Source organism: Lygodium microphyllum, chromosome 18 (assembly GCF_053477565.2).
Source record: "Lygodium microphyllum isolate KBCC chromosome 18, Lygodium_microphyllum_v1.1.10, whole genome shotgun sequence".
Lineage (NCBI taxonomy): Eukaryota > Viridiplantae > Streptophyta > Polypodiopsida > Schizaeales > Lygodiaceae > Lygodium > Lygodium microphyllum.
Genome location: NC_141152.1, coordinates 6,059,849 through 6,085,510, shown reverse-complemented (window position 1 = coordinate 6,085,510; position 25,662 = coordinate 6,059,849). Strand labels below are relative to the sequence as shown.

Below are 25,662 nucleotides of genomic sequence, written 5' to 3'. Positions count from 1 at the left end.
CAGCAGGACTGCAATGCACAGCAGCATATTGAGTTTGTCAGAACAGTAGAAAGGTAGGCAAGGATAATGATGATGTCAGCAGGCAGCAGAGCAGTTGTGGGGCTGTAGAGTGATAAACCTTTGCCCATATTTCTTTTCGCAATAAATTTTGACCATTGTTAACCAAATCCACATATTCTTTACATGCTAGTGCTTGACTTGTATTTCTTGCACAGCAGGCAGAGCTACCAAAGTGCTGTTTGCATTTTGCAGGTTTTAACCATGCTAGTGTCATATTGTTTAGGTATAGTCAGGAACATGTTGACTTTCATTATACCCCTTGACAGCTTGATCTCCATCCGTCCATTTTTGGAAAAAATGCCAATTTCATTGTCAACTGCCTGCTGCATTTTGTCTATGGATTTTTTATAGTTTGCTTGGGTTAGCTTGTGCTGTCGTGGACATGGGAAGAGAATAGTCAATGCTGTAGACAAACACACAGAAGCACTTGCTTTAATAAGTGAAGTGTTGTAATATTCGTGCATTTTGTTTTAATGATTATTAGCGTGTGATATGCCATCTTATGATGATTGCTGAGATTTTGTGCATTTGTCGGCATCAACTCTGCTGCAGGTGACTGCTACTCATCAACTTGAAGCAGCTTTGAAAACTGTGGCACTTTCTGCTCGTGCATTGTTACTAGTTTCTTTGAAGGACTCACCATCATCTATGGGCACTTCTGACAAGATTGCCAATCCTGTTGTCTATTATTCTGGTGATTTTGTCACAAGCTGCCGGAATGTTTTGGAGCTTGCGATAGTTCAATCAGTCTCTGGTCTTGATGCCAATGATCCACCAAAGACACTTGCAACATTGCAACTATTGTGTTCTGTAATTTCAAATGTAGGCCTTGTAAAGCTGTTTTACATTTCTAATAGCTATGAATTCAAGAATCGATTCCTGGGACGTAATTCTAGCATCTATTCAGGCCAATGCATGACATTTTATTATTACTTGCTTCTACAGCTGGGAAAACTTGGAAATCAACATGATGGTGCAAGTTCTTTGCTGTCAATCGACTGGTCACTATGGCTGGATGATTTTTTGTCCCAGCTCTTCAGTTTACTGCTGCATGTTGAACCAAGCAATCAAACGTATGTCATCCTTTATTTTGGTTGATTGTTCTTTAAAGTAGTGTTCTTTTTAGGGACTTCTGTCATAGAGTTTATTTCCATATTGAGCTTCATTTACTGAGTTTAGGAAAGGCTATTCAAGTTACATTTAAGATGGTTGCACCGGATGCATTGGAAAAGGCCTACTTCATTTGATTGTTGCATCAAATACATAGAAAAAGATATGTACTTTATTTGAGAGAAATGGGGGCATTATAATTTAGGACAAATGCATGACCCTTAATTTGGGACAGTGGAGAGTGGTCAGGAACCTCAGACCGCCAGCCCACGTGGCACCACCTTAGCCTCCTACAGCTTCCACAAACACTTGCTTGGTGTGGGACACAACCCACAAGGGCACTGACACTACTATCCCCCCAAGAGATGCAACAAGCTGCAAACACACCACAGCTCCAGGACTCTCTGCTCACGAGGTGGACGTCCAAGAGTTCATCTCATCTCAAGGCTTTGACACCTAGCAGGTGGGGGAAGCTGAGGAGACCCAGGAAAGTGAGTAGGAGGTGGACTCGGATGTATACTGCGAGGACTCCTGCCGCCCAACCACCAGCCCCACCCCCACCTGACAAAGGAGACCTAGGACTGTGAGGGAGGGAGGGAGGGAATCTGATGAAGCCAGGTTGGTGTTCTTGGCACCGCCCCAACCTGCCCTGTGACTTACCTGTGCTTCTGCCTTGCAACCCTAGTTGCTTGATGACTGGCAACCCTTGGCGCCCAATGATGTGCATGTGGCCACTGATGGTGTGCTTCTACTTGCTGTCATCTACTTGACTGGTGTGCATTGCATTCGTGTGCCTTGGGGGCTGCTGCTCCACTCGGCTGTCAGCCGCTTGTACTTGGTGCCTTCCTTGCTGTTCCTTGTTTCATTTGTGCACTTTGACCTCCTGTAGCTACGCTTGGGGCTTTGTCCAACCCGCCTGCCCGTTTTACCCTACTTGTCGCCTGTGCCTTCAGTAAATAGGGTAGCCTGCGAGAGACACACACACACACACACACACACACACAGACAGATCACCCGGAATGCTTTTGTCTTTGACTCTATTGTAGGCATCTAGGGACACAGAGCCAAACTCAAGGGTCTTCTATATTGGCAGTTAGATCTTGTGCAACTTGCAGATCCCCTCCCTAGGGAGGATTTAGCTCCTTGGCATACGACAATCTCTACTGCTTCTTTGCCATGACTTTTGTACTACTTTAGTTATTTGATCTTTTGTAAAGCGAGTTTACGCACAATGGCCTAGAGCCATCTTGCATCTTGTTATCATGTAATCTTGTATTTTTTTCGTAATTAATATAATTACGTATTACACAGAGAGAGAGAGAGAGAGAGAGAGAGAGAGAGAGAGAGAGAGAGAGAGAGAGTAGGCGTTACTGAGCCATTTGTCCTTGCCCGTTCTATCAGACAGGGGTGCCCTTTGAGCCCTTTATTCTTTGCCCTTGCGACACATCCAGTTCTTTCCATGTTATCACATATGGCCGCCTCTTCTCAGTTGGCCGGACTGTCACTTCCTACAGGACAGCACTTCATTACCCAATCCCTGGCGGATGATACCTTTATGATTTTGCGTGCGGACAAGGATAACCTTCGAAAAGCATTGGATGTTTGGGGTCTTTTTGGTCAGGCGTCAGTTCTTCGTATCAATGCGCTCAAATCAGCCATTCTAAGCTGCACGGAGTCGGATTTGCAGTCCTTGGACTGGTAGGGTCTGGTTGTTCCTCGTGGCTCCATTGTCAGGCATCTTGGATACCCCTTGGGTGTTGATGTTCCCCCAAAGCAGCTTCTGCAGTGGATTTCTCAGAAAATGGTGGCTAAGTTTATGTATTGGAAGTCTCAGGCCTGGCCCTTCCATGTTCGCCTCAAAGTAGCCCAGATAATTATGTTGCCAATGCTCACATATTTCTTGCCACTGTTGCCCTGGACTACTACGACTCTGAATGCTCTTACCCAGTCTATTCGCTTCATGCTATGGAAGAAGGACTCATTGCATGCAGGTATTTCCTGGATCTCGTGGTCGCATGCGTGCACCCCCAAACGCATGGGTGGCGGAGCTATTTTAGATGCCCAAACTCACATGCAGGCACTTCGTTGGTCTCTTTTCCGCGCCATGTGCTCGGATCATTATCCGTGGGTCGCTATAGCCCGTTATTTCCTTGAGGGGCATGGGCTTCTGCATGGCAATACCCAAATCCGGAGTTCTTGGTGGCATGTTCTTAATGCTGATTCGCGGTTCTCCAGTTCTTCTTCATCGTTGCTTACTCATTTGGTGTGTTCCTGGAAACACGTCCTTCAAAAGGCTCAGTGGCATCCAACGGAGGATCGCTTGGCAACTAACTCTTTTCAATTGGAATTACTGGTAGTCTCGCGTTTACTTTCGTGGGAAGGTAAACATGAGCTTAGACCACAATTCAACCGGATGGCACGTTTGGGCTTGTCTTCGGTTGCGGATGCCACCCTTGCCAGTCGCAATGTGCTTATATCGTTTCGTACAGCTAGGAGGCTTTTCAGAATCCCTCGTGGATATAGGCCTTTATGGGAACAGCTTTTGACGGTACTCCAGAGCAGACAACCCTTTCCTGCTCTTGCTTCGGAACATCCCTGGCAGGATTGGGACCTACAAGGCCGGCTGAATTTGAGCAAAGCTTCTGCAAACCAAGTGTATCATCTCCTGATTAAAGATCATCAATGGCTAGTTCCTAAAGCAAATGCTTTATGGGGATTGCATAAATCCCAGTCTTGGTGGAAGGCAACTGTGATGTAGGGCTGGTTGAACAAGACACCCTTTAAATATAAAGTCTTTCTTTGGAGAGTGATGATTGGGGGTCTTCCGCTTGCTTCAGCTCTTTCTAAGCGACGAATCTCCAATGGCACCTGTTTCTTTTGCACCACTACTATGGAATCCGCCCGCCACCGATTTATTTCTTGCCCCGTCGCAAAGAAAGTCTGGTTACTTTTGTCGGCTGTTTGGCGAGGGGTGGTTGGTATCGCCCTGCGCCCCTTTGATTGGGTTTTTGGACAGTCCAAATACCCCACTCCCGCACAGCCACATATGAAGCTCATGTTTCACTTTCTTCGATACTGGGGCTATTGGCATAATTGGACCATTCGGAATGCTTTTCTGTTTGACTCTGCCTATAATGTTCAGTGGCATATTGTAAGGCTTAAGGGCCTCTTGTATTGGCAGTTAGCTCTTCTCCATCGTTCTGATTTGCTCTCTACGGAGGATTTCCGTCCCTGGCATATGGCAATTTCCTCCGCATCCTTGCCATGACATTGTAACTTGTAGTACTTAGAACCTCTTCACATGATGACTTGGATTGTCGTCATGTATCTTGTAATCAAGTAATCTTGTATTTTTTTCGTAATTAATACAATTACCTTTTACGAAAAAAAAAGAGAGAGAGAGAGTATTAACATCTCTAAAAGGCCAATGTGGCCTATGAGACCAAAGCAATACATACAAAGTTATAATGATGGTGTGTTTCTCATTTGGAACGAGAAAAGATGAAAAGCATGCCTATAAGACAAAATAGTGAAATATTGTCTTGTAAAAGAAAACATGTCGATGATCTAAAAGTAAAAGAAAAAGGAAACTCTCCAGCAATGAGATGTTTGTCCTCTAAGGAGATGTATCTCTACATAGTTGAGGTGTGTCGGCATCTGTCTCTTGTGGTGCTCAATGATGGCTCTAATTTGTTTGTGGTGCGGATGTCTAGGCCTTCGTCTGGGTGGATGTAGGTGCCTAGACCGGCTGAATGCTGTTGTTCTATCCAAAGGGATACCTATAGAAGATGAGGTCCAATGATGATGTAGTTCTATAGGCTGTGTGGCAGTAGTATTGGTATGTGCCATACTCGGTCGTGTAGCAGTGAAAAAGTCAGTGATTGCTCTCTTCTATGCGAACTGACCTGTGGGGTCCTCCTAGTTCATACAATAGCTGCTCTGCACCTCTAGAGTATCATAATATACCGTACATTGGCAGATGTAGTGTTCCTTTGTCTTTGACTCTCTGTCGCATAGTGGGAATATACGTTCCTCTATTTCTATGCCCTCCCATTTGCATGTCTCAATCCTCAAGTGGTGGGTGAGGTGTGGATCTGACCAATAACTGTGCGCAATCCATGAGGCAACTGTGTATCCATGTAACTGGATCGGGTGATGAAACCATCCTTAGATACTTGGAGAGAGAGAGAGAGAGAGAGAGAGAGAGAGAGAGAGAGAGAGAGAGAGAGAGAGAGAGAGAGAGAGAGAGAGAGAGAGAGAGAGAGAGAGAGAGAGAGAGAGATTGGATCATCCCTGGCAGGATTGGGACCTACAAGGCCGGCTGCCTTTGAGCAAAGCTTCTGCTAATCAAGTGTATCATCTCCTGATTAAAGATAATCAATGGCTAGTTACTAAAGCGAATGCTTTATGGGGATTGCGTAAATCCCGCTCCTGGTGGCGGGTCACTGTGATGGAGGGCTGGGTCAACAAGACACCCTTTAAATATAAAGTCTTTCTTTGGAGAGTGATCATTGGGGGTCTTCCGCTTGCTTCGGCTCTTTCCAAGCGACGAATCTCCAATGGCACGTGTTTCTTTTGCACCACTACTATGGAAACCGCTCGCCACCGATTTATTTCCTGCCCCGTCGCTAAGAAGGTCTGGTTATTTTTGTCGGCCGTTTGGCGAGGGGTGGTTGGTATCACACTGCGCCCCTTTGATTGGGTTTTGGGCCAGCCCAAATACCCTTCTCCCGCACAGCCACACATGAAGCTCATGTATCACTTTCTTCGATACTGGGGCTGTTGGCATAACTGGACCATTCGGAATGCTTTTCTGTTTGACTCAGCCCATAATGTTCAGCGACATATTGTGAGGCTTAAGGGCCTCTTGTATTGGCAGTTAGCTCTTCTCCATCGTTCTGATTTGCTCTCTACGGAGGACTTCCGTCCTTGGCATATGGCAATTTCCTCCGCATCCTCGCCATGAAATTGTAACTTGTAGTACTTAGCACCTCGTCGCATGATGACTTGCATTGTCGTCATGTATCTTGTAATCAAGTAATCTTGTATTTTTTTCGTAATTAATACAATTACCTTTTACGAAAAAAAGAGAGAGAGAGAGAGAGAGGTCCTCGTCGTCTGCAGTTCTGTCGCGTGACCCGCCCTGCTGTCGCGCGCCTGACCTGCCCTGCTGTCACGCGCCTGACTTGCGACTTCGACTTCGGCTCCTGCTCGTTGCCCGTCCGCCCTGTGTGTCAGGGCTCCTGACGTCGCCGTCGAACCTGTGCCTTGTGGATCGTTGCCTGATCCCTGCCACCGTTTGCCAGCTCTCCGCCTCAGTACTCTGACCTTTGTCGCTGCCCGTTGGCCTTGCGTTTCGCCCTCCTGCACCTGCATGGTTAGGGTTGCGCCCAACCCCACGCGTTATCTACTTTCCCTCGGGACAGGCCATGGCTGAGGCTGACAGGTATCAAACAAGTTCCATTGGCTGTGCGTGCCGACTAAGCCTTGGACAGCGCCTCTGTATAGAAAAGAGAGAGAGGGAGAGAGCGAGAAAAAGCGAGCGCGTGTCAGAGAGAGAGAGGGAGAGCGGCCAGTGTTCGTTTCTACCACCCGTGAGCTCTTGGCTCTGCATCTGACCTGCACAAGTGGTGACTCAACATGGCTGGTCTGGACATGGCCTTTATCGACCAAACGGTGGCAGCCCTTGGTCCGGATTCTGATACAGAGGACACAGAGGATATGGTTCCTTGCACAGAGGAGATGCCCTCTGGTCCTGATTTCCAGCTTGCGGGCAAACGCACCAAGCATGCTTCGGAAGCGACAATGGATCATTAGGAACGTTCTTATGCTCAGATTGCCTCTGATTCTGTGGATTCTCAGGGTGTTGACTGGGAGCATTTGCTGGAATTTGCCAATACTCTGCTTGGCGATTATGTCCAACATAATCATGAAGCTTTTTCTGACTCTGGAACTGAAGATGTGCTGGAAGCCATGGTGGACTCGAAAAATATCTTGCGCTCATTTTCGGTGTTTTATGACCGTGTTGTTATACTCTTTTTCACTGGCAGGATCCCAGTGCTTTCCCATATTCGCCAGTGGCTGCACAATCTACTACAAGGGGAGTGTGTTGAGGAGATTTTTGTGGGGCCCTGAGGCTTCTATGAGGTGATGTTTAAATCTGAGCAGCATCGTGCTGATCTCTTGTCTAAATTGCCATTGTTCTTTGATCGCCATTTGGTCCATATTGTGCCATGGCGCCCAATGGCAGATTTTCAGCGCCTGCTTCAACGTGAATGCCCTGTCTGGGTTGAAGTGGAAAATTGTCCAGCTGTCTATTGGCCACTGTTAAAGGATGCCATGGCCGTTGTGGGCACTGTGCTGGTCCCCCCGAGCCTCAGGGCCATGAATCGTAACCGTTTGTGTATGTTATGGGACACGGCTAGGAAAAGGCCTGCTTGGTTACGTCTTAATTGCTCTGGCATGCATCCCTTGCACTTCCGTTTGAAATGGGGCAACTTTGCAGGACATTGCTTTTCATGTGGGAAATTGGGGCATTTTATGGCCAAATGCCCAGAGAAGCAACAGACTTCAGATGCTGAGCATGTTGCGTTGCCCATGGAAGATATGGTGTGCGATGTTCCGTCGCACAATGCCACCCAGCCACCTAAAGTTTTGGATAAAGGTAAACAGCATGTTTCGGGTTTGGATTCCCGCGGCAATGACCGGGTGGATGTATGTGCAAAAAAAGATAAAAGGCTTGATGCTGGCCTGGCAGATATTGGGCCTAATGCTTCACAGGATTCTATGCGCACTTATATGCGCCGGAAAGAGATGTTGTCTTCAAAGCATCCTACTCATCCTATGGTTTCTTCTGCATCTCGTCATCAGTCTACTAGGAAAGTCTATTCGGACGGTCCAAAGGGCCCACATGCTAAGTTGGCTTTTGATAATAAAGGTAATGTGATTATCCCATGGGATCGTCGTTATCCCCGCTCCACCCCCAAGACAGTGGATATTCCCTCTACCTCTAAAGCCGGCCGTCAGAACTCTTTTGCCATCTTAGCTGACTTTTTGGATGAGGGAGTCTTGACATTCTGGCAGAAAAGGTTAAATCGAGGCAAGCTGTGCCTCATTCTTGATTTCCTTTTGAATACACATGAAGATAGCCACGTGGAATGTGGGAGGCATTTGTTCTCGCCATAAGCAACGTGCCATGTGGATTGTATTGTATGAGAATCAGTGGGATGCCTTGTGTGCTGTTGAGCACAAGAGTCACAGTGAAGCAGGAAAAGTTGTAGATTGCCATGGATTTCGCTTGTTTTACGCAGGGACACATGCCATGCATTATTCTGGTGTGCTTATGATTGTACATGAGAAATATCAGCTTGTTCTCATTAAAAATGATGCACATGGCCGTTTTCTGGTGATTGAAGTTTTATTTGAAGGAGAGATCTTATGGTTGCTGGGCCTCTATGCTCCGAATGACTCGTTATCCCGTCGGGATCTTTGGAATACTTTGCAGACCTCCTTGTCACTTGGCAGACGGGGTTTTTTGATGGGGGATTTTAATATGTGTGTTGATTCTTTGTAGTCCACATCAGAACATTCGGTGATGGACGCTCCAGAAAGTCGTGTGTGGAATGCTTTTGCTCTTGCTGTACTTAAGCAAGATCTCTGGTCTTGGCTACACCCCTCTTCTACAGGGTTTACTTTCCATTCTGCGCAATATGCAACTACATGGTCGTGGTTGGACCGCATGTACATCATGCAGGATGATGATTTTCTTCCTGAGATGCTGGAAATGCAAGTATTGCAGCAATATGCCTTGTCGGACCGTTTCCCTCTACAGCTTGAGATACTTGCACAACCCATTGCACCTTTTAAGCAATTCCTGGATAGACTCCCTTTGTGCTTCAACTCCTCTTATTTGAAGCATGCAATCTTTCAGGGCTATATGCAACAATTGATTGATAAATTTTTATTGGACTTCGCCACTGAGAGCAATGCTTATTTTGAACGCTTGCTCTCTAATGTGTAGCGGGTTGCTTGGCAGTATGGGATTTATCATGCCTCTCCTTGTCGGCGGCGTCGGCATGCAGCGGAGGCCTTATTGGCTTTGGTTCGTTCTTTGCTGGGGGACACTCCAGATGATGTATTCCTGCTGTCATTGGCGATGCATTTGGCTGATCTTATTAAAGAGTTTCAGTTGAAATCTTATCAGCAGGCCAAATTGCAAAATTTGAATGACAATTTGCAAGACAGTGCTCTACAGGATTCAGAAGGTCGAATGATCATTGATCCCCAGACAATTGTGAATATGTGCAGGAATTATTTTGTTGACCTTCTTGGTTCTTCTCCTTCGCCTTTTGACCATGTTACTCATGCACGTTTAGTTTTCTATGATTTGGTCCGCAATCAGGTTCCACTTGATATGCAAACTACGTTGGAGACAGATATTTGTGAGGTAGAGGTTATGGATGTTCTGTTACACCTGCCCAAGGATAAAAGTCCCGGTTGGGATGGCCTCACCAATGAATTCTTTGAGATTTCTGCTACCCAACTGGTGAAACCATTGACGGCTATGTTTCAGCAGGTTTGGGAAACGGGGTTCATGCCTTCCTCATGGAAAGGAGGTCTTATTAAACTGCTTCCTAAAGTCCCTTTGCCGTCAATGTTGAAACATTGGAGGTCAATTTCTTTGATGGGTTCGATGTATAAAATCTTTTGCAAAGTGATGGCGAATTGGCTCCACAAGCATCTTCTGGCCATTGTGCATCCGCTTCAATATGGTTTCATTAAGGGCCGAAGCATTCTGCACAATATCTTAAATGTGCAAATGGCTATCGACTATGCAAGGCACTCGAATTAGCAAGTGGTTTTGATTCAATTGGATCTGGAGAAGGCTTTTGATTATTTAGACTGGTCTTTTATTGCACAACTTATGTCTACTATGGGCTTTGGTACTTGGATGTCCCGCTTGATCTACACCATTAGTACTGCGGCCTCTTCGCAAGTTATGCTAAATGGTGGTGTCACCGAGCCATTTGTCCCTGCACGCTCTGTGAGACAAGGTTGCCCTTTGAGTCCTCTCTTCTTTGCCCTTGCGACTCATGCGGTTCTTTCCATGTTATCTTCCATGGCAGCTTCTACTCAGTTGGTTGGATTGTCCCTTCCTTTTGGACAGCACTTCATTACTCAATCTTTGGCTGATGACAGCTTTATGATTCTGCGTGCCGACAAGGACAATCTTCGCAAAGCATTAGATGTTTGGACGCTCTTTGGTCATGCTTTTGGTCTTCATATCAATGCTTTCAAATCGGCCATTCTCAGTTGTACGAAGTCTGATTTACAGTCGTTGGGCTGGCAGGGTCAGGTTGTTCCCCGCGGTTCCATTGTCAGGCATCTTGGGTACCCTTTGGGTGTTGATGTTCGGCCAAAACAACTTCTCGACTGGATTTCACAGAAACTCGCAGCTAAGTTTCTGTATTGGAGGTTGCAAGCTTGGCCCTTTCATGTTCGTCCGATACTCACATATTTCTTGCCATTGCTGCCTTGGAGTACTACTATTTTGAATGCGCTCACTTGGCACATTCGTTTCATGTTATGGAAGAAGGATTCCTTGTAGCCAGGCATTTTATGGATTTCTTGGTCGCATACCTATACCCCCAAACGCATGGGTGGTGGGGCTATTTTGGATGCTGAAACTCATATGCTGGCACTTTGTTGGTCTCTTTTTCGTGCCATGTGCGTGGATCAGCACCCATGGGTCCTTATAGCCTGTTATTTTCTTGAGGACCACGGGCTTCTGCATGGTAATACACAAATTCGGAGCTCCTGGTGGTATGTTCTTAATGCAGACTCGCGGTTTTCTACTCCTTCCTCATCCCTGCTTGTTCATTTGGTATGCTCCTGGAAATTGGTTCTCCAAAAGACGCGTTGGTATCCAGCGGAGGACCGCTTACATGCTAACTCTTTTCAACTGGAATTGTTGGCAGTTTCGCGACTACTTTCTTGGGAAGGCAAACATGAGCTCAGACCAAAATTTAATTGGATGGCACGTTTGGGCTTGACTTCAGTTGTAGATGCCACCCTTGCCAGTGGCAATGTTTTCATATCCTTTCGAACAGTCAAGAGGCTTTTCAGAATCCCTCGTGGATACCGTGATTTATGGGAACAGCTTTTGTCAGTGCTCCAGAGCAGGCAACCCTTTCCTGCCCTTGCTTTGGATCGTCCTTGGTAGGACTGGGACCTTGCAGGTCGGTTGAATTTGGAAAAGGCCTCAGCTAACCAGCTGTACCATCTTCTGATTAAAGATCATCAATGGCTGGTTACTAAAGCTAATACTGTATGGGGATTGCGGAAATCTCAATCATGGTGGAAGACAACTGTGATGGAGGACTGGTTGAACAAGACACCTTTCAAATGCAAGGTCTTTCTTTGGAGGGTGATGATTGGTGGCCTTCCGCTTGCTTCAGCCCTTTCCAAGCGTCGAATCTCTAACGGCCATTGTTTCTTTTGTACCACTACTATGGAATCGGCCGGTCATCGATTTATTTCGTGCCCTCTTGCTAAGAATATCTGGTCGCTCTTGTCAGCGGTTTGGCGCGCAGTAGTTGGCTTCTCACTAAGCCCTTTGGATTGGGTTTTTGTATGACCAAAATACCCCACACCGGCACAGCCGCATATGAAGATCTTGTTTCATTTTCTTAGATACTGGGGATGCTGGCACAATTGGACCACTCGGAATGCCTTGCTTTTTGATTCAGCCTCTAATGTCCCGGCACATATTGTGAGGCTTAAAGGTCTCTTGCATTGGCAGATAGATCTCATTCGGCACTCGGGCTTACTCCCTCGGGAGGACTTACTTCCCTGGCATATGGCAATTTCCTCTGCAGCTTTGCCATGACTTTTGTAACTCTTTTGTAGTTTAGTACTGGAGGCTTTACACATGATGGCTTAGTGTCATCATGTATCTTGTAGTCAAGTAAACTTGTACTTTTTTTCGTAATTAATACAATTACCTTTTACGGAGAGAGAGAGAGAGAGAGAGAGAGAGAGAGAGAGAGAGAGAGAGAGAGAGAGAGAGAGAGAGAGAGAGAGAGAGAGAGAGAGTTATATTAACGTCTATAAAAGGCCAAGTTGGCCTATGAGACCAAAAGGTTACATACAAAATGTTTGGGAAGTTTTCCAAGTCCTAGTAAAGCTACTATCTAGTGTTATGGTAAACTAGGTCAGTAGGTAAAAAATGGTATACAGACTCGATACAATCTAGATGCACTTCAAGTGCAATATGGAAGTGCTCATGGAGCATGGTCATCCTAAGATGTCTTGCATGGGCCTATCTAGCATGGAGAGGTTGAAGCGGCGGGGTATCGCTCCTCGGTGGCACTGTAGTATCCGCTGTATCTGTGGGTGATGTCTCCTGCGGGAGCGTGGGCCTACAGGGTGTGGGCGGCGAGCTTTGCCTCTCTCTGTAGCTCTATCCAAGGCGACTCCTTGGGGTGGGGCCACTGGTCGATTGATTGCAGTCCTCATTGTAGAGGGGATGGCCAAGGGTGTGTAGAACTCTTGGATGATGCGTTGCTGTGTGTTCTCGGCTGTTAGGTCACGGACTCGTAGAAGGTGGTCTCTATGTCGGCATAGCTCCACAAGGAAGAGCCTGAGGAATTTTTGGTCAGGGAAGTCTAGTATTTGGGAGAGTGGCCCAAATCCCTTCTTGAAGAGACAGTGGAAGTGGCCTCTGATCTTGTAGTACACCGGGCATCTACATATGTGATGTTCTTTTGTCTCTGGCTCCAGCTGACAGAGTTGGTAGATCCTGTCCTCTAGGGGGGAGAGAGTCCGCTCCGTATCTGCCTGTCTCAATCCATAACTGGTGTGATGACAAATGGAGTTGCCCGATGGCACTTCGGACCCCATGAGACAGGTGTGCATCCATGTATCTTGGGCGTATAATGAAGCTGTCAGGTGTGAGGCGTAGGAGGTGCTCTCGGTAGAAGGCCATCCTCTTCTCCAGATCCTCGGCCAGTAACACCCAAGTTATGGCTGTGTGTAGTTGAATAATATCCACCCTGATGATGCGGTTCAGCTCCTATCGGGTAATCTTCAGGTGGGGGCAGTCCAGACTATATTGTAGGTGCGGGAGGTGGTCCATGTGTAGCCCACACAGCTACAGCCACTAGCATCCAGTGTACCATTGCGATGCGAGCTGTTTGGATGATTCTAGTGCGAGGCAAGAGTATCTGTGTCGTGGTAGACTCCAAAGCTTGTTCAGGAAAGTCACCGTTTGGGATAGGGCCTGTGCCACTGTAGGTGGTGCTCCCAATTCTGCCCTCATGATCTCGTGTGGTACTAATGGTTTATTCCTGATCAGCTGGGAGATCGTCATCACCAGGGGGCATTCCATCTGCTCCCATCCTTCGTATCTCTCCTCCCCTTCGAGCAATGGCTGATCTTGTGTGGTTCTTTGTGTATGGTAGAAGCTAGACCTCCATATCGAGAGCCCATACAGAAGCGTTGGTGTGACCAAGGTATCAAAGAGCCATAGCTTTGTCTGAGGTTCCTTAAATTGTAGACGTGCACATTGGCCTTCCATGGATCCCAGGGCAGCGTAGCCGTATGTTAGTCTGTCCGCCGCGGCCTTTCTCAGCGTGAATCTCGGCCTTGAGAATGTGATCCTTAGGTAAACATATTTTTGGACCACCTCGACTATATCCTCTCTGTATTTGAAGTGGGGCATAGACCGGCGGATCCATTGGGTAGATGTGTTGAATAGCATGATCTTGGTTTTCCCTAGGTTCACTTTGAGGTCTCTGTCTTGGCAGAAGGTCCGTAATGTGTTCAGGTGGCGTTGCAGTCCCTTTGGCGTGCTAGAGAGAACTATATCATCTACATATAGTAGCGTGGGTATTAGTATCCCCCCCCCAGGGAGGACCCCTCCCCTCCAAATCTGTCCACATAATCTGATATCTTGTCAATGTAGAGCCCAAACAAGGTGGGGGCATCCTTGCTTTACCCCAGTAGTGCTAATAATCTCCTCTGATAGCCCTCCCGGTGTTCCGACCCGACTCGTATAGAGCCAGGATTCCCCATCTCATCTCCACCAGGACCTCGAAGGCCTACAGTCTTTGCATGAGTTTGGCTCGGGGAGCTGTGTCAAAGGCCTTGCGGAATTCCACAAAGTAGTAGTACACCCGCGTTCCCTGTGACTTGTTCTCTTCAATGATGGCTCAGAGTGTGAGGATGTGGTCAAGTGTAGAGTAGCCTTTCCTAAAGCCAGCTTGCCCCCGTGCCCGCTGTTGGTGTGTCTCTGCCCATTTGCTTAGCTCATGCTCCAGGATGGATCCGTAGAGCTTAGCTAGCACATGGCCGACCATGACCGTCCGGTAGTTTGTGGGGACCATGGGTTCTCCGGCCTTTAGGGTTGGTACTATTGTATTAGCTGACCAACTGATTGGGAAGCCTTCACATAGTGCCCTATTGAATAGGTGGGCTAAGAGGGGGGCAATTGTATCTCTAGCGAATGAGAGGTGTTTTGCTACTAGTCTTGTGTGGTCCTGGGCCCGACCATTCTAGAGTTTGTCAATGGCATCGTGGACCATTTTGGTCTTGAGGAAGGTGGATGCAATTGGCCTGTCCTCTGGCGATCGAGGTAGGGGAGGCTATCCTGGCACGTGGTATAGTGAGGTGGCGTAGCTATGCCACGTTTGTGGGGAGGTAATGGTTGTCTCTACTTGGGGTGCTTGGAACGCCTTCCATGCCTCCTTGCTGTCCTGCCCTAGAGAGAGAGAGAGAGAGATCATCGTCTTCTGCTTGTCGTTAAGTTGGTAAACCTTAATCGTCCTGTAGTTCTGCTTGTTCTGCGTCTCTTCAAGGTTGCGCCTCGGATCAGGAGTGTTGTCGTTTGAGGAGAGTTGCGTGCAGTCTTCCTGGCCCCCCCTTTTCTGTTCCGCAGTGGGTCACGCCTACCCGCCCTGTAAAAAGCCTTGCAAATCGCGACCTGCTCGTGTCGTCCCTGTACATACACACTGCTGCTTGACCTACATATTTGGCATCCCTCCTTCCTGCGGCGCCTGAGTGAACGACTGAGGGAGTGAGAACACCTTTCGCAAGTACTATTTCTGCGCAGAGTGTTTCCACACAGGGCCTGCACAAGTCAGTCCCAACCCAGATCTGGCGGGACATAGCCTGATAGTGTTCAGTAACACGTTTTGTGATCACCATCTACTTCTATAATGGCGAATCTGCAGGTATCAAATGGTATTGATATGGCCTTCCTTGATCAGCATATAGGGCAAGGGAATGACCAAGACCTGGAGGGTCCGGATGGTGATTTCCCGGCTGAAGACCTTGGGCCGTTGATGAATGGGGATGAAATGGGCAAACGTTGTAGGATGTCGGTTGAAGAACCGGTCTTAAGCCCCCCAAATTTGTCTCAGCAAGAGGCAATTGAGAATGGTCTGCCAAGTCATCCTCTTTCATCCATTTGGCATCCATTGGTGAATAATTCTGAATTTCACTAAGTATCTCTTGGAAACTTTACCTTTGACCTTTCTTTCCTTATGTGCCAAAATCTGCTCAGGTACCAAAATCGCATCTAGCCCCTCAACCTCAGGCTGAATTTCAGCAGACATATCCCTTGGCACATCACTATGAAAAGGCCTTAACAAACTGACGTGAAAGGCATTATGTATCCGCCAATGTGGAGGTAATTTCAGCCGATATGCCACATCCTTGATCTTCCCCAACGAAGGGCCCATAGTATCTCATACTCAACTACAGATACAATCTTTCTCTTCCTTTCATCTTTTTCAGCCTTGCCTTTTCAAAATGCAGCAATACATAATCACCCTTTGCAAACTGCAAAGCACGTCTATGTTGATCAGCTGCCCTCTTTTGCTTTTCTTGCGATCTCTGAAGTGCATATTTTATCTTTGCATAGGCTACATCCAAGTTTTCCACATAACGATTAGCCTCAAAGATCCTATCCTTAGTTTGTAGAATAGGTGGTACCTTCTGGCCACCCTCAACCACCTCAAATGGAGCTTTGCCCGTAGAACTATGCACTGTGTTGTTGTAAGCAAACTCAACCAAGGGCAAATACTATTCCCACTGTGTCTTGTGGTCTGAAACATTGCATCTTAAAAGATCTAACATTGTGAAATTTGCTTCCTCAGACTGACCAACTGTCTGCGGACGGAAGGATGATGAGAATTTCAGTGTGGTACCCATATTCTCAAACAAGCCCTTTCAAAATAAACTGGTCATCCGGGGGTCTCGATCACTAATGATCGACTCTGGCATACCATGATATTTAAAGATGTGCTGCAAAAACAATCGTGCCATATGATCAGCCTTTATTTTCTTCCTTAACGGAATGAAATGGGCTTGTTTGCTAAACCTGCAAATGATAGTCCATATCCCGTCATTCCCTGTAGGTGTCTTAGGAAGCTCAAAAATAAAGTCCATTGCAATGCTCTGCCAAGGCCTATCTGGAATAGGCAAGGGCTGCAATAAACCCGGCATCTTTTTCCTATCGTACTTTACCTTCTGGCATACGATGCATGACTTAACAAATGTTATACATCATGCCTCAAAGCTGGTCAATAAAAGAAATGCTCCACTGCCTTGATGGTGGTATCAATGCCTCTGTGTCCTGCATATGGAGGAACATGACTTTCAATGATCACTCTAGGCCTTAAGTGCTTTGTGACACACAGTCGTCCATGCATCATCAGAAATCCATCTCTTAGCACAAAGTGTTCATGCCTTTGGCAATTGCAAAGCTGATCATAAACATTAGCAAAGTTTGAATTAGCAACATATTGCTCTTTAATGGCATCCAACTTAGTGTGATAAACCATGCTGATGGCTGAAATTTGTGGCTTACGTGACAGTGCATCAGCCACAACATTCTTTCTACCATCAATATGTACAATCTGAAAATGAAACATAGAGAGAAAATTTGCCCATCTCATATGCTTCTTTGACAACTTTGTCTGCGTCAGAAAGTACCTCAAAGTTTGATGGTCTGTCTGCACTGTAAAATCAGCTCCCAACAAATAATGTTTTCACGTAGACAGTACATGAATTACAACCAAGAGCTTTTTCTCATAGACCTGTAAATTCTTTTCTGCGCCGTGGAGAATTCGGCTCTCATAACCCACAACTCGGCCGTCCTGCATTAGAACAGCCCCAATGCTGTTACCACATTTATCACATTGAACTATGAATGACTTCCTTAGATCGGGCAACACAAGCACAGGATCTGAAGTGATCTTTTCCTTTAACTTTTCAAATGCTGAAATTTCCACTGTTGTCGATCTAAATGGCACATCCTTCTTCTGCAAGGCATGCAAATGAGATGCAATTTCAGGGAACCCGCGTACATACTTCTTATAGTAATAACATAAACCCAAAAAGCTACAGATCTCATGCACATTCCTCAAAGGTGGCCATGATCGTATTGCTTCAACCTTTGCAAGGTCCATGCGAATACCATCAGCCGATACAAAATGCCCCAAAAAGTGGATTTCATGCAAGAAGAATTCACTTTTCTTGTCATTGATAACCAGCCTATGGTCATGTAGTTCATTGAATACCATATCCAAGTGTTTTCTATGCTCTGTCTCGTTCTTTGAATAGACAATCATGTCATCAAAGAAAGTGTCCACAAATCCTCTATGTGGCTTGAAGATACGATCCATCATCTGATTAAAAGTGGCAGGAGCATTCGTAAGTCCAAAAGGCATAACAAGAAACTCATACAATCCAAAAGATGTCCTAAAAGTTGTCTTAGGCACATCTTTCAGTCTAATGCATATCTGATGATACCCACTTTTCAAATCTATACGGCTAAATATGGTTGCCCCTTGCAATCTATCCATAACATCATCTATTTGAGGAATCGGAAAGCGATTCTTTATTGTGATCTTGTTCAAAGCATGATAATCAATGCACATACGCCATGAATCATTCTTTTTCTGCAGCAAAAGCATTGGAGAACAAAAACGAGACGAGCTGGGGCTGAATCAACCCTTTTTCTAACAGCTCATTTACCTGAGTCATAATCTCCTCTTGTTGGGCTGCAGTGACTCTGTAGGGTGGCTTCTTAGGTGGGCTACTTCCAAGGATAAGATCTATGCCATGATCTTCTGGCCTTTCAAGCGGTAGCTACCTTGGAAGTGACTGAGAGAAGCAATTAGCATACATTTTCAGAAATCACATGTGATCCTTCTCTAACTTAGACATGTTTCCAACATTCTCACTATCATCTTTATCCTTAGTAAAAACCAAGTACTTTGAAAGATAATTTTTCATTACTTTAGAAATGGCAGTTGCAGATACAATAGGAACAGATTCACCTTTCAACTTTACAGCAAGTGTGAGTACCTTTCCCTTATGCTGGATAGTGATCTTTTTTGCACGAGAATCAATCACTGCATGCATACGGTGACACCACAGCATACCAAGCAATATATCACAACCCTCAAGTAGAGCAATGAAGAACTCTTCACTGTCCACATATCCTTGTATGTGCAACCGAAGCTTTCCAATGAGCAGTGTGATAGGCTCTACATGGCCTTTACATGCCATTCCAACTTGCCCCATGGGTCCCATCTCATCCTCTCTGATGCCTAGACGGGCGGCCATATCAATAAAGGTGAAGTTGGCTCATGCACTATTATCAAAGAAAATCAATGCATGTTGATCCCTAATTTTGCCCCATACTCTGCACAACTCAGTAGCATCATCATTGGGCTGATCACTAACAACATCGAGCACCAATCCCATTGATGTTTTAGGCTTATTTCCTTTTGAATCTCCTTGATTTTCTGATTTTCTAGCTTGCTGCCTATTGGGACAGTCCCTTGCAATGTGACCCTCCTGTTTACAAATAAAACATTTATTAGCAGCCATCAATTCCCTACATTATGCCAATGTTTTCGAGCCCTTTCTTTGTTGTTTTGACCTCTTTTCAGGCTGATATTCAGATCTGCCTCTTTTCTTAGGCTTAAACAACTTTTTATTCGGCTTCTCCCCACTCTCTAGGAAGCTGGAATTCTTCCCACGCAACAAAGCATCGGCTGTAGCAACAGTCTGTATAAGTTGAGACATGCTAGACACGATGGATTTAATACAAAAATCCATGATTCCTTTGGGTAGCCAACAAACATATTTTTCCACTTGCTCATGAAGAGGTACGGGGCAAAGTAATAGGCAGCAATGCATCCCAAAACTTCTTATTATATTGCTCCAAATTCTTACATTCCTTAGCATCCAGCTTATTCCAAGCTGTCATGATGTCCACCTCAAAGGTACTTGTCAATCAATTCGATGCAAACATTTGCTTGAATTGTACCCGCGTTGACGGTAGTCTACCTTGCATCAGAAGAGTGGACCACCACTGTAATGCATTTCCTTTCAAGAAAGTGGCTACCTTTCGAATCTTTGAGGACTCCGTGAAGCTTCCCCCTGAATAGGTTGCATCAAATTGCTGGATCAAAGTCAAAGCTTTCAGCCTATCTTCTACACTGAAGGACTCAAACTTCACTCCTTTTTCACCCTCATCATAGTCTTTTGCTGCCCCTTTGCGTGTCAAGTTGTCATACACTGGCTGCTACAAAAAGGGTGCATTTGTTGAATTCACATAAAAACCAATGTGAAATGGAGCATTTGCATGACCAACATTCATTCCTTGAGCCCGTAAGCATTCGGGGGTGCAGATGCAGTACCAAACATGCTACTTTGTGCCCCAGACATCAAGCCAATGCTGCTATACATGGGGTTTTGCATATTTCCAGCCATACCCGAATACATTGGGCCTTGCACTCCCTGCATTGGTTGCTGTATGCCATCGGGATTTGTGCCAGACATTTCCGTATGCGGTCCTTGTCCAACCATAGCATGAAAAATCATGCTTCTACCAAAATATCCTGGCTACCCCATCATAGCATGCACGCCTGGCTGTCTAAGATCCATTGGATTGGCACTTCCGTGATGGCCTTGTATTTGCATTCCTTGCCCTGTAGGTACCAATTGTTTTATTTCATTAGCATCTTTAGGAGCTTCAAATAAAGGGTTTGGCATTCTCTTCGGTGCATCTTGCTGTCCCAAAGGTGTAGAGGATGTCTTCTTCTTCTTGCCTTTGTTGTCCTTCTTTGGAGCATTCAAAAATCGGGTAAATTGAGAATCCTTTGCCAATTCAGCAAAGAGATTTGCTGCTGTCCTTATCCAATTCTTGAACTGGTCATCAAATTTCTCTTCACTTTGCTGGTCATCAGCCTCCTTATGCCCTGAAGGCCATGTATCTTGCCCAACAACAACATTTTCAGCTTGATGTCCATGGTCTGAGCCTTGTCCAAGGTTAGACATTGCATTTCCTTCATTCCCATGTGAACGTTCGTACTGAAAGGCATCATCACTGCTTGAGTCCATCTCATTGTATGAAGACATATTGCTGTAATTTCTCAGGTGAGAGTAAAAATCAGCACTAGCACAAAGCTTTGGCTTGCAATCAGGCGCCTCGGGCCCACCAAATCGAGGGATTGAGTGGTATCCCGGCAATGGAACCATTAAACCAGCCTTCCTCCTCGGAAAGGGTGGTAAATATTTTACTACAACTTAATTACAGCAGCAAACCATAAATGAAAATCTGAAAATACAAATTTACCTACTGATCATGGACAATGCACACCTGATTGGCTCCAAAATTGGCGCTCCTTTCAGTATTTCTTTAGCTTTATTGAAGAAAAAGTTGACTTACAATGAGATTCTTCCAATCCCTTTCGGTATTTCAACTCCCCTTGCTATCCAAAGTGACTAGGAAGTCTTCAATCTATTTTTTCCCTTGATTCGGTCACTCAATTGGCCGTCACCCACTTTATAGACGATGGAAATGCCCCAATTTCAATGGCTGGCTAGTCGTCCACATGAATTCAACTGAAACTCATCTTTAGCCTTGTTGAATCCAAGTCTTGGAGCTTCCAATTTCTAGCATGCTTCCCAAGGCTACTGCTAAACCCTAATTTCTACTGTAAATTAGGGTTTACAGCAAAGAAATTTGCAATTTCTTAGCCTCCCAAGGGTCCAAATACTGAGATCTTCAGAGCAGGGCTCTGGAATGGTTGGGAGATGAGAGGGAAAGCTGTAGAGAGAGAAAATTCAGAGTTTTGTCGTAAAGAATGACTGAAAATTAGTCAAGTGCAGCTGCTGCCCTGCCACAACAGCATGTAGATGCAAAGAACTGAAGAAAATCAGTCATTTACTGCTGTTGCCTTGCCTCAACAACCTGTAGATTCTATCTCTTGCTGTTGATTGGTTTTTCTTTTGCCCCTGGTTGCCTTAGAAGGCCCTCCAATGGCTGCAAATCAGACTAGTAGCCTCCCCTCCCTCTCTCTTGCAGGTTGAATTTGTAGAAATGCCTCTGTCCAGCCTCTAAAGACGTTTTTTATTCTTGCACGGGCATTTTTCACAAGTGGCAGTCTTCCCAAATTGTTTTTTCAATATTTTTCATAATTAAATATTAATTTTCAGCCTTAAAATATTGAAAATTAATCTAATAATTATTTCGGTGCCCTGAAAAATAAAATGATTGGCCAATAATTAAATTGGCTAGGCAATTTTCATTCCCAAGTGTCTTTGAGCCATCTTTGACCATCAGATTGGTGTTAAGTACCATTAAAGGCTACTTCTCTAGTGTCACCAACTGACATTTATGGCGAAATGAATGACTTAGGCCAACAACTGGCACCAGATACTACCAAGTACCTGTGCGGCATAACTTATAGCAGCCTTTGGCCTTTGACATCCCGTGATTTCTTCGGGTGTCGGGCTTGTAAAATTTCTTTAACCCTAGTTGTACCTCACATGTGTATCATTTACTTAATCATGTGATTAAAAATTAAATCACATATTAAGTGAGGTTTCAAAAATACATGTCCTCATGACACCTCGTATGACTTCCCTAGTTGATACCATTAGTCAAGGTACCATGGCTCGTATTGCACTTAATGCAGGGATCATAGATGAAATGTCCTTGTCTTGGTCTCTTCGACAAGGCTGTCCTCTCAATCCTTTGTCATTCTCTTTGGTCACTCATCCGATGCTCTCATTGTTGGATAAGTTGGCTGATCAAGGTGAGATTGTTGGTTTGTCTCTTTTCAGTGGTGCTTAACTTGTGAATCAATCTTTGGCGGATTATTCCTTTATGTTCTTAAAGGCTGATTGTACTAATGTTAATCGGGCAATGGCTACGTGGAATCTCTTTGGTTTAGTGTCGGGTCTTCATATCAATATCCAAAAGTCTACACTGCTTTCTTGTATGGAGAGAGATTTGCAAGTGTTGGATTGACAAGGAGTTGTGATTTCTAAAGGAGATATTACTTGACACTTGGGTTATCCTATTGGTGTGGATGTACCCCCCCATGCTTTGCTTGATTGGATAGTATCTCGTATACATGATCGGTTCATGTACTTGAAATCTCAAGTCTGGCCTCTTCATGTGAGACTTAAAGTTGCATAATGTATCATTATACAGAGATTTTTTTTGCAGGAGAGAAGATCAAGCCATTGGATGCGGTGATGATCTACGGAAACATACCTACTTTGATTTGTCCATATGATCCAGGAGGATGTTGTGATAACCTATGTCAACTTACCTACTTGTCATATTACCTAGATGATTTCTTATATGATCATGGTGGCAACATATTCTTCCTCCTTGGACTAAGAAGTTTGTTTTGGAATTGGTCTAGCCTATTCGCTTTATGTTGTGGAAAAAGAAAGGAAATCGTTTGGGCCAGGTGTGGATTTCGTGTGTAAACGCCCTGAACAACGTAGTATGCTTAACATTTATGATATTCGCTTGTTTTGGAGATTTAATATAAAAGAGAATGAACACTTTAAGCTGAAAATGAAAATTACTCACAAAATTACAGCCATGAAAATGTAAAAGTAAGGGAGACAAGATTGAGGGTTGAAGATGGGGAACCCCCGGAGGAATGTATTTTTGCTCAACCCAAGTCCCTTAGGGAAGAGCTCAGTTACAATCAACCTGAGAGTGAGGAGAAGTAATTCTTACTCTCACAAGATCATGCAAAGATGTACAAACACACATGCATTATCTATTATGCAATGATAAGAACTGATTTTTTTACAGTATGAGAGAAGAAAGAGGGGAAATCAGCCTTTCTCCATCGTTGATCAGTAGTACATGGATAGGGCTTGCTTCTTGTTGCTAAAATGGAAGAAAGAGCTCGAGAAGGAGGTGCTGTGATGAATTTACAGGCTTGCTGTCTTGTAAAACAGCAGTGATAGAAGAGGGAATATGGAGGAAGTGGGGGATGATGATGGGGATGGATGGAGCTAGTTTCTGGCTATCTGTGGGTGCTGTACATGAGTTTACAGCAAAGAAAAATGATGCTGAATGAAGAAAAACGAGCTCTTATTTATAGGAGAGGGAAGAGTTAGTACAAAAGGGGAAAGTGGAGTAGCACAAGACAAATGTCCAGCCACATGCCATGAGATGTAACAAGTGGTGGGACACTTGGAAACTTGTGTGACAAGTGTCTTGACACTTGTCTCTTCTCTATGGCCTTTCTTTTTGGGCTAAATACTGTCAAGAATAGAAACAACCAAATTTAGTAAGCACAGTCAGAGTACAAAATTTACTATTTTTAGAATGACATCCCTATTTTTTAGGACTAGCATTTTTAGGCTAATTCGAGGCTCCTAAAATTTAGGGACATTCTAAAATTTAGGGACCTCTCAATATGGGTGTCATATGAAAGCTTTTTCTGTGTACATCGCAAAAACGGTATCAGAATCTTCATGTGACTTTCCTATGCAAAGAAATGTGCATTTCAAGCTTTTAGCCCACACATGCACATTGTACAAGCATTTCATGATCATGCCATCTTGTTGATTGTAACTGTTTGTTCTGGCGGATCTAGCCCACACTTCAAGGCATCAATCCTTTCTGTGTGCGAGTCTAACCCTGATATGCGTGAGTTTTGGTCACAGGCACCCAATCGGGCCATATAGGTGGAAGTGTAAACTATCTTTTCTCTAATCCACCGCGTAGGTCCACCATAACCTGTGACCACTCATCAGTGGCCGGCTCCAATGCACTTTTCTTTATCTCTAACTAGTGCAAGGAAATAAATTTAATAAATCATTATATAGACAAATTAATGAAAAAGGATACAAATTCTGTTTCTATAGAGTTGTGACATCGTGGCAGCATGTGGCTACTTCTAAAAGGATGGGGGATGCAGCTTTATTGGATGTTAATTTGCATATGGTTGCTTTGAGATTGCACTTTTGTAGGCACAAAGAGTCATCCTTGGTAAGATATTGCAAAAATTTTCATAGAAAAGACTGGCATCTCTCATGGTAGCACAGTTATTCAAGTCTCTTGGTGGCATGTGCTTAACTCCACGATGCCTATTAAGGTTTCCCAGTCTTCTCTCCTTTCTCACTTGATTGCATCCTGGCCGGAGATGTTACATTTTGTAGTTTAGCATCCTCTTGATTTTCGTGAGGAGAATTCGTCGCAAGGAGAAGTGCTGGCTACCTCCAGGTTGTTGGATTGGCTTGATAAAGATTTGCTACAAGATAAGTTAATTGCATGGCTTGTTTGGGGTTGCAGATAGTCCATGATGGTGTTATTCTTGGGGAGGTCCGTCTTTATTCTTTACGGCCTATTCGTCAGCACTTTCGGGTGCCTAATGGTTATCATGACATTTGGTTGTCCATACAGGACATGCTTCAAAGGCTTACTCCTTTGCTTGCATTATAATCATCGTCTTCCTGGTGAGATTGGATGTTTATACTTCCCGATGATTTTGAGAAAAGGCCAGCTAATCAAATCTATCATTAGATGGTTAAGGTCAAGAGATAGATTACTAGAAAGGCTAATAAATCATGGCATATCCGAGATAGTAAAAAGAAGTGGCAAGAAAGACTTCTCCAACTTTGGAAGGTCTAATGTGCCTTATTAGGGCAAAGTATTCATGTGGAGGTTGCTTATTGGGGGTTTTCTAATTGGGGATGTCTTGCGTGCTCGCAAGATCTCTCACGGTTGCTGTATATTTTGCACTACATGTGACGAGACATTGCTTCATCTCTTTGTCTCTTGCCCTGTTGCTCAATAGATTCGGAGCTTTATCTCTTGTGTGTGATTCTCGGTGACTCAGTAGTAGATTTCAGCCTGTTCGTGGATCATGGGAAGGATGACTTCTATGTTTGCTTTGCAATCAGATTGTTCCAACCTCTTCCATTTTCTTAGGTGGACCGCTATGTGGCATATTTGGTGTACTTGGAATGCCTTTATTTTTGATTCGGCCTCAGGCATCCGCGGTCATGTCACCCGTGTTTGTGGTTTAGTGCTATGGTGAATTTCCTCTATGGTTTCAGCTAATCTAGTTCTTCCAGACATTGCTGATCCCTAGCTAGATATTGTCCGCTCCACACCAATTGTCCTTTCTGTGTGATATTTGCGTGTTACAA

General features: G+C 44.9%; 1 protein-coding gene across 3 annotated transcripts in view; it reads left to right on the top strand.

Moving 5' to 3' along the window:
* The window catches only part of LOC148020540 (proteasome activator subunit 4-like), a 127,629-nt gene that overhangs the window by 49,930 nt on the left and 52,037 nt on the right, over window positions 1-25,662 (top strand). For all 3 annotated transcript variants that reach the window (XM_087698311.1, XM_087698312.1, XM_087698310.1), the window contains 2 exons: window positions 613-882; window positions 1,006-1,133. In XM_087698311.1, coding sequence (XP_087554437.1) covers window positions 613-882; window positions 1,006-1,133 — 398 coding nt within the window. The remainder of the gene's footprint in view (window positions 1-612; window positions 883-1,005; window positions 1,134-25,662) is intronic.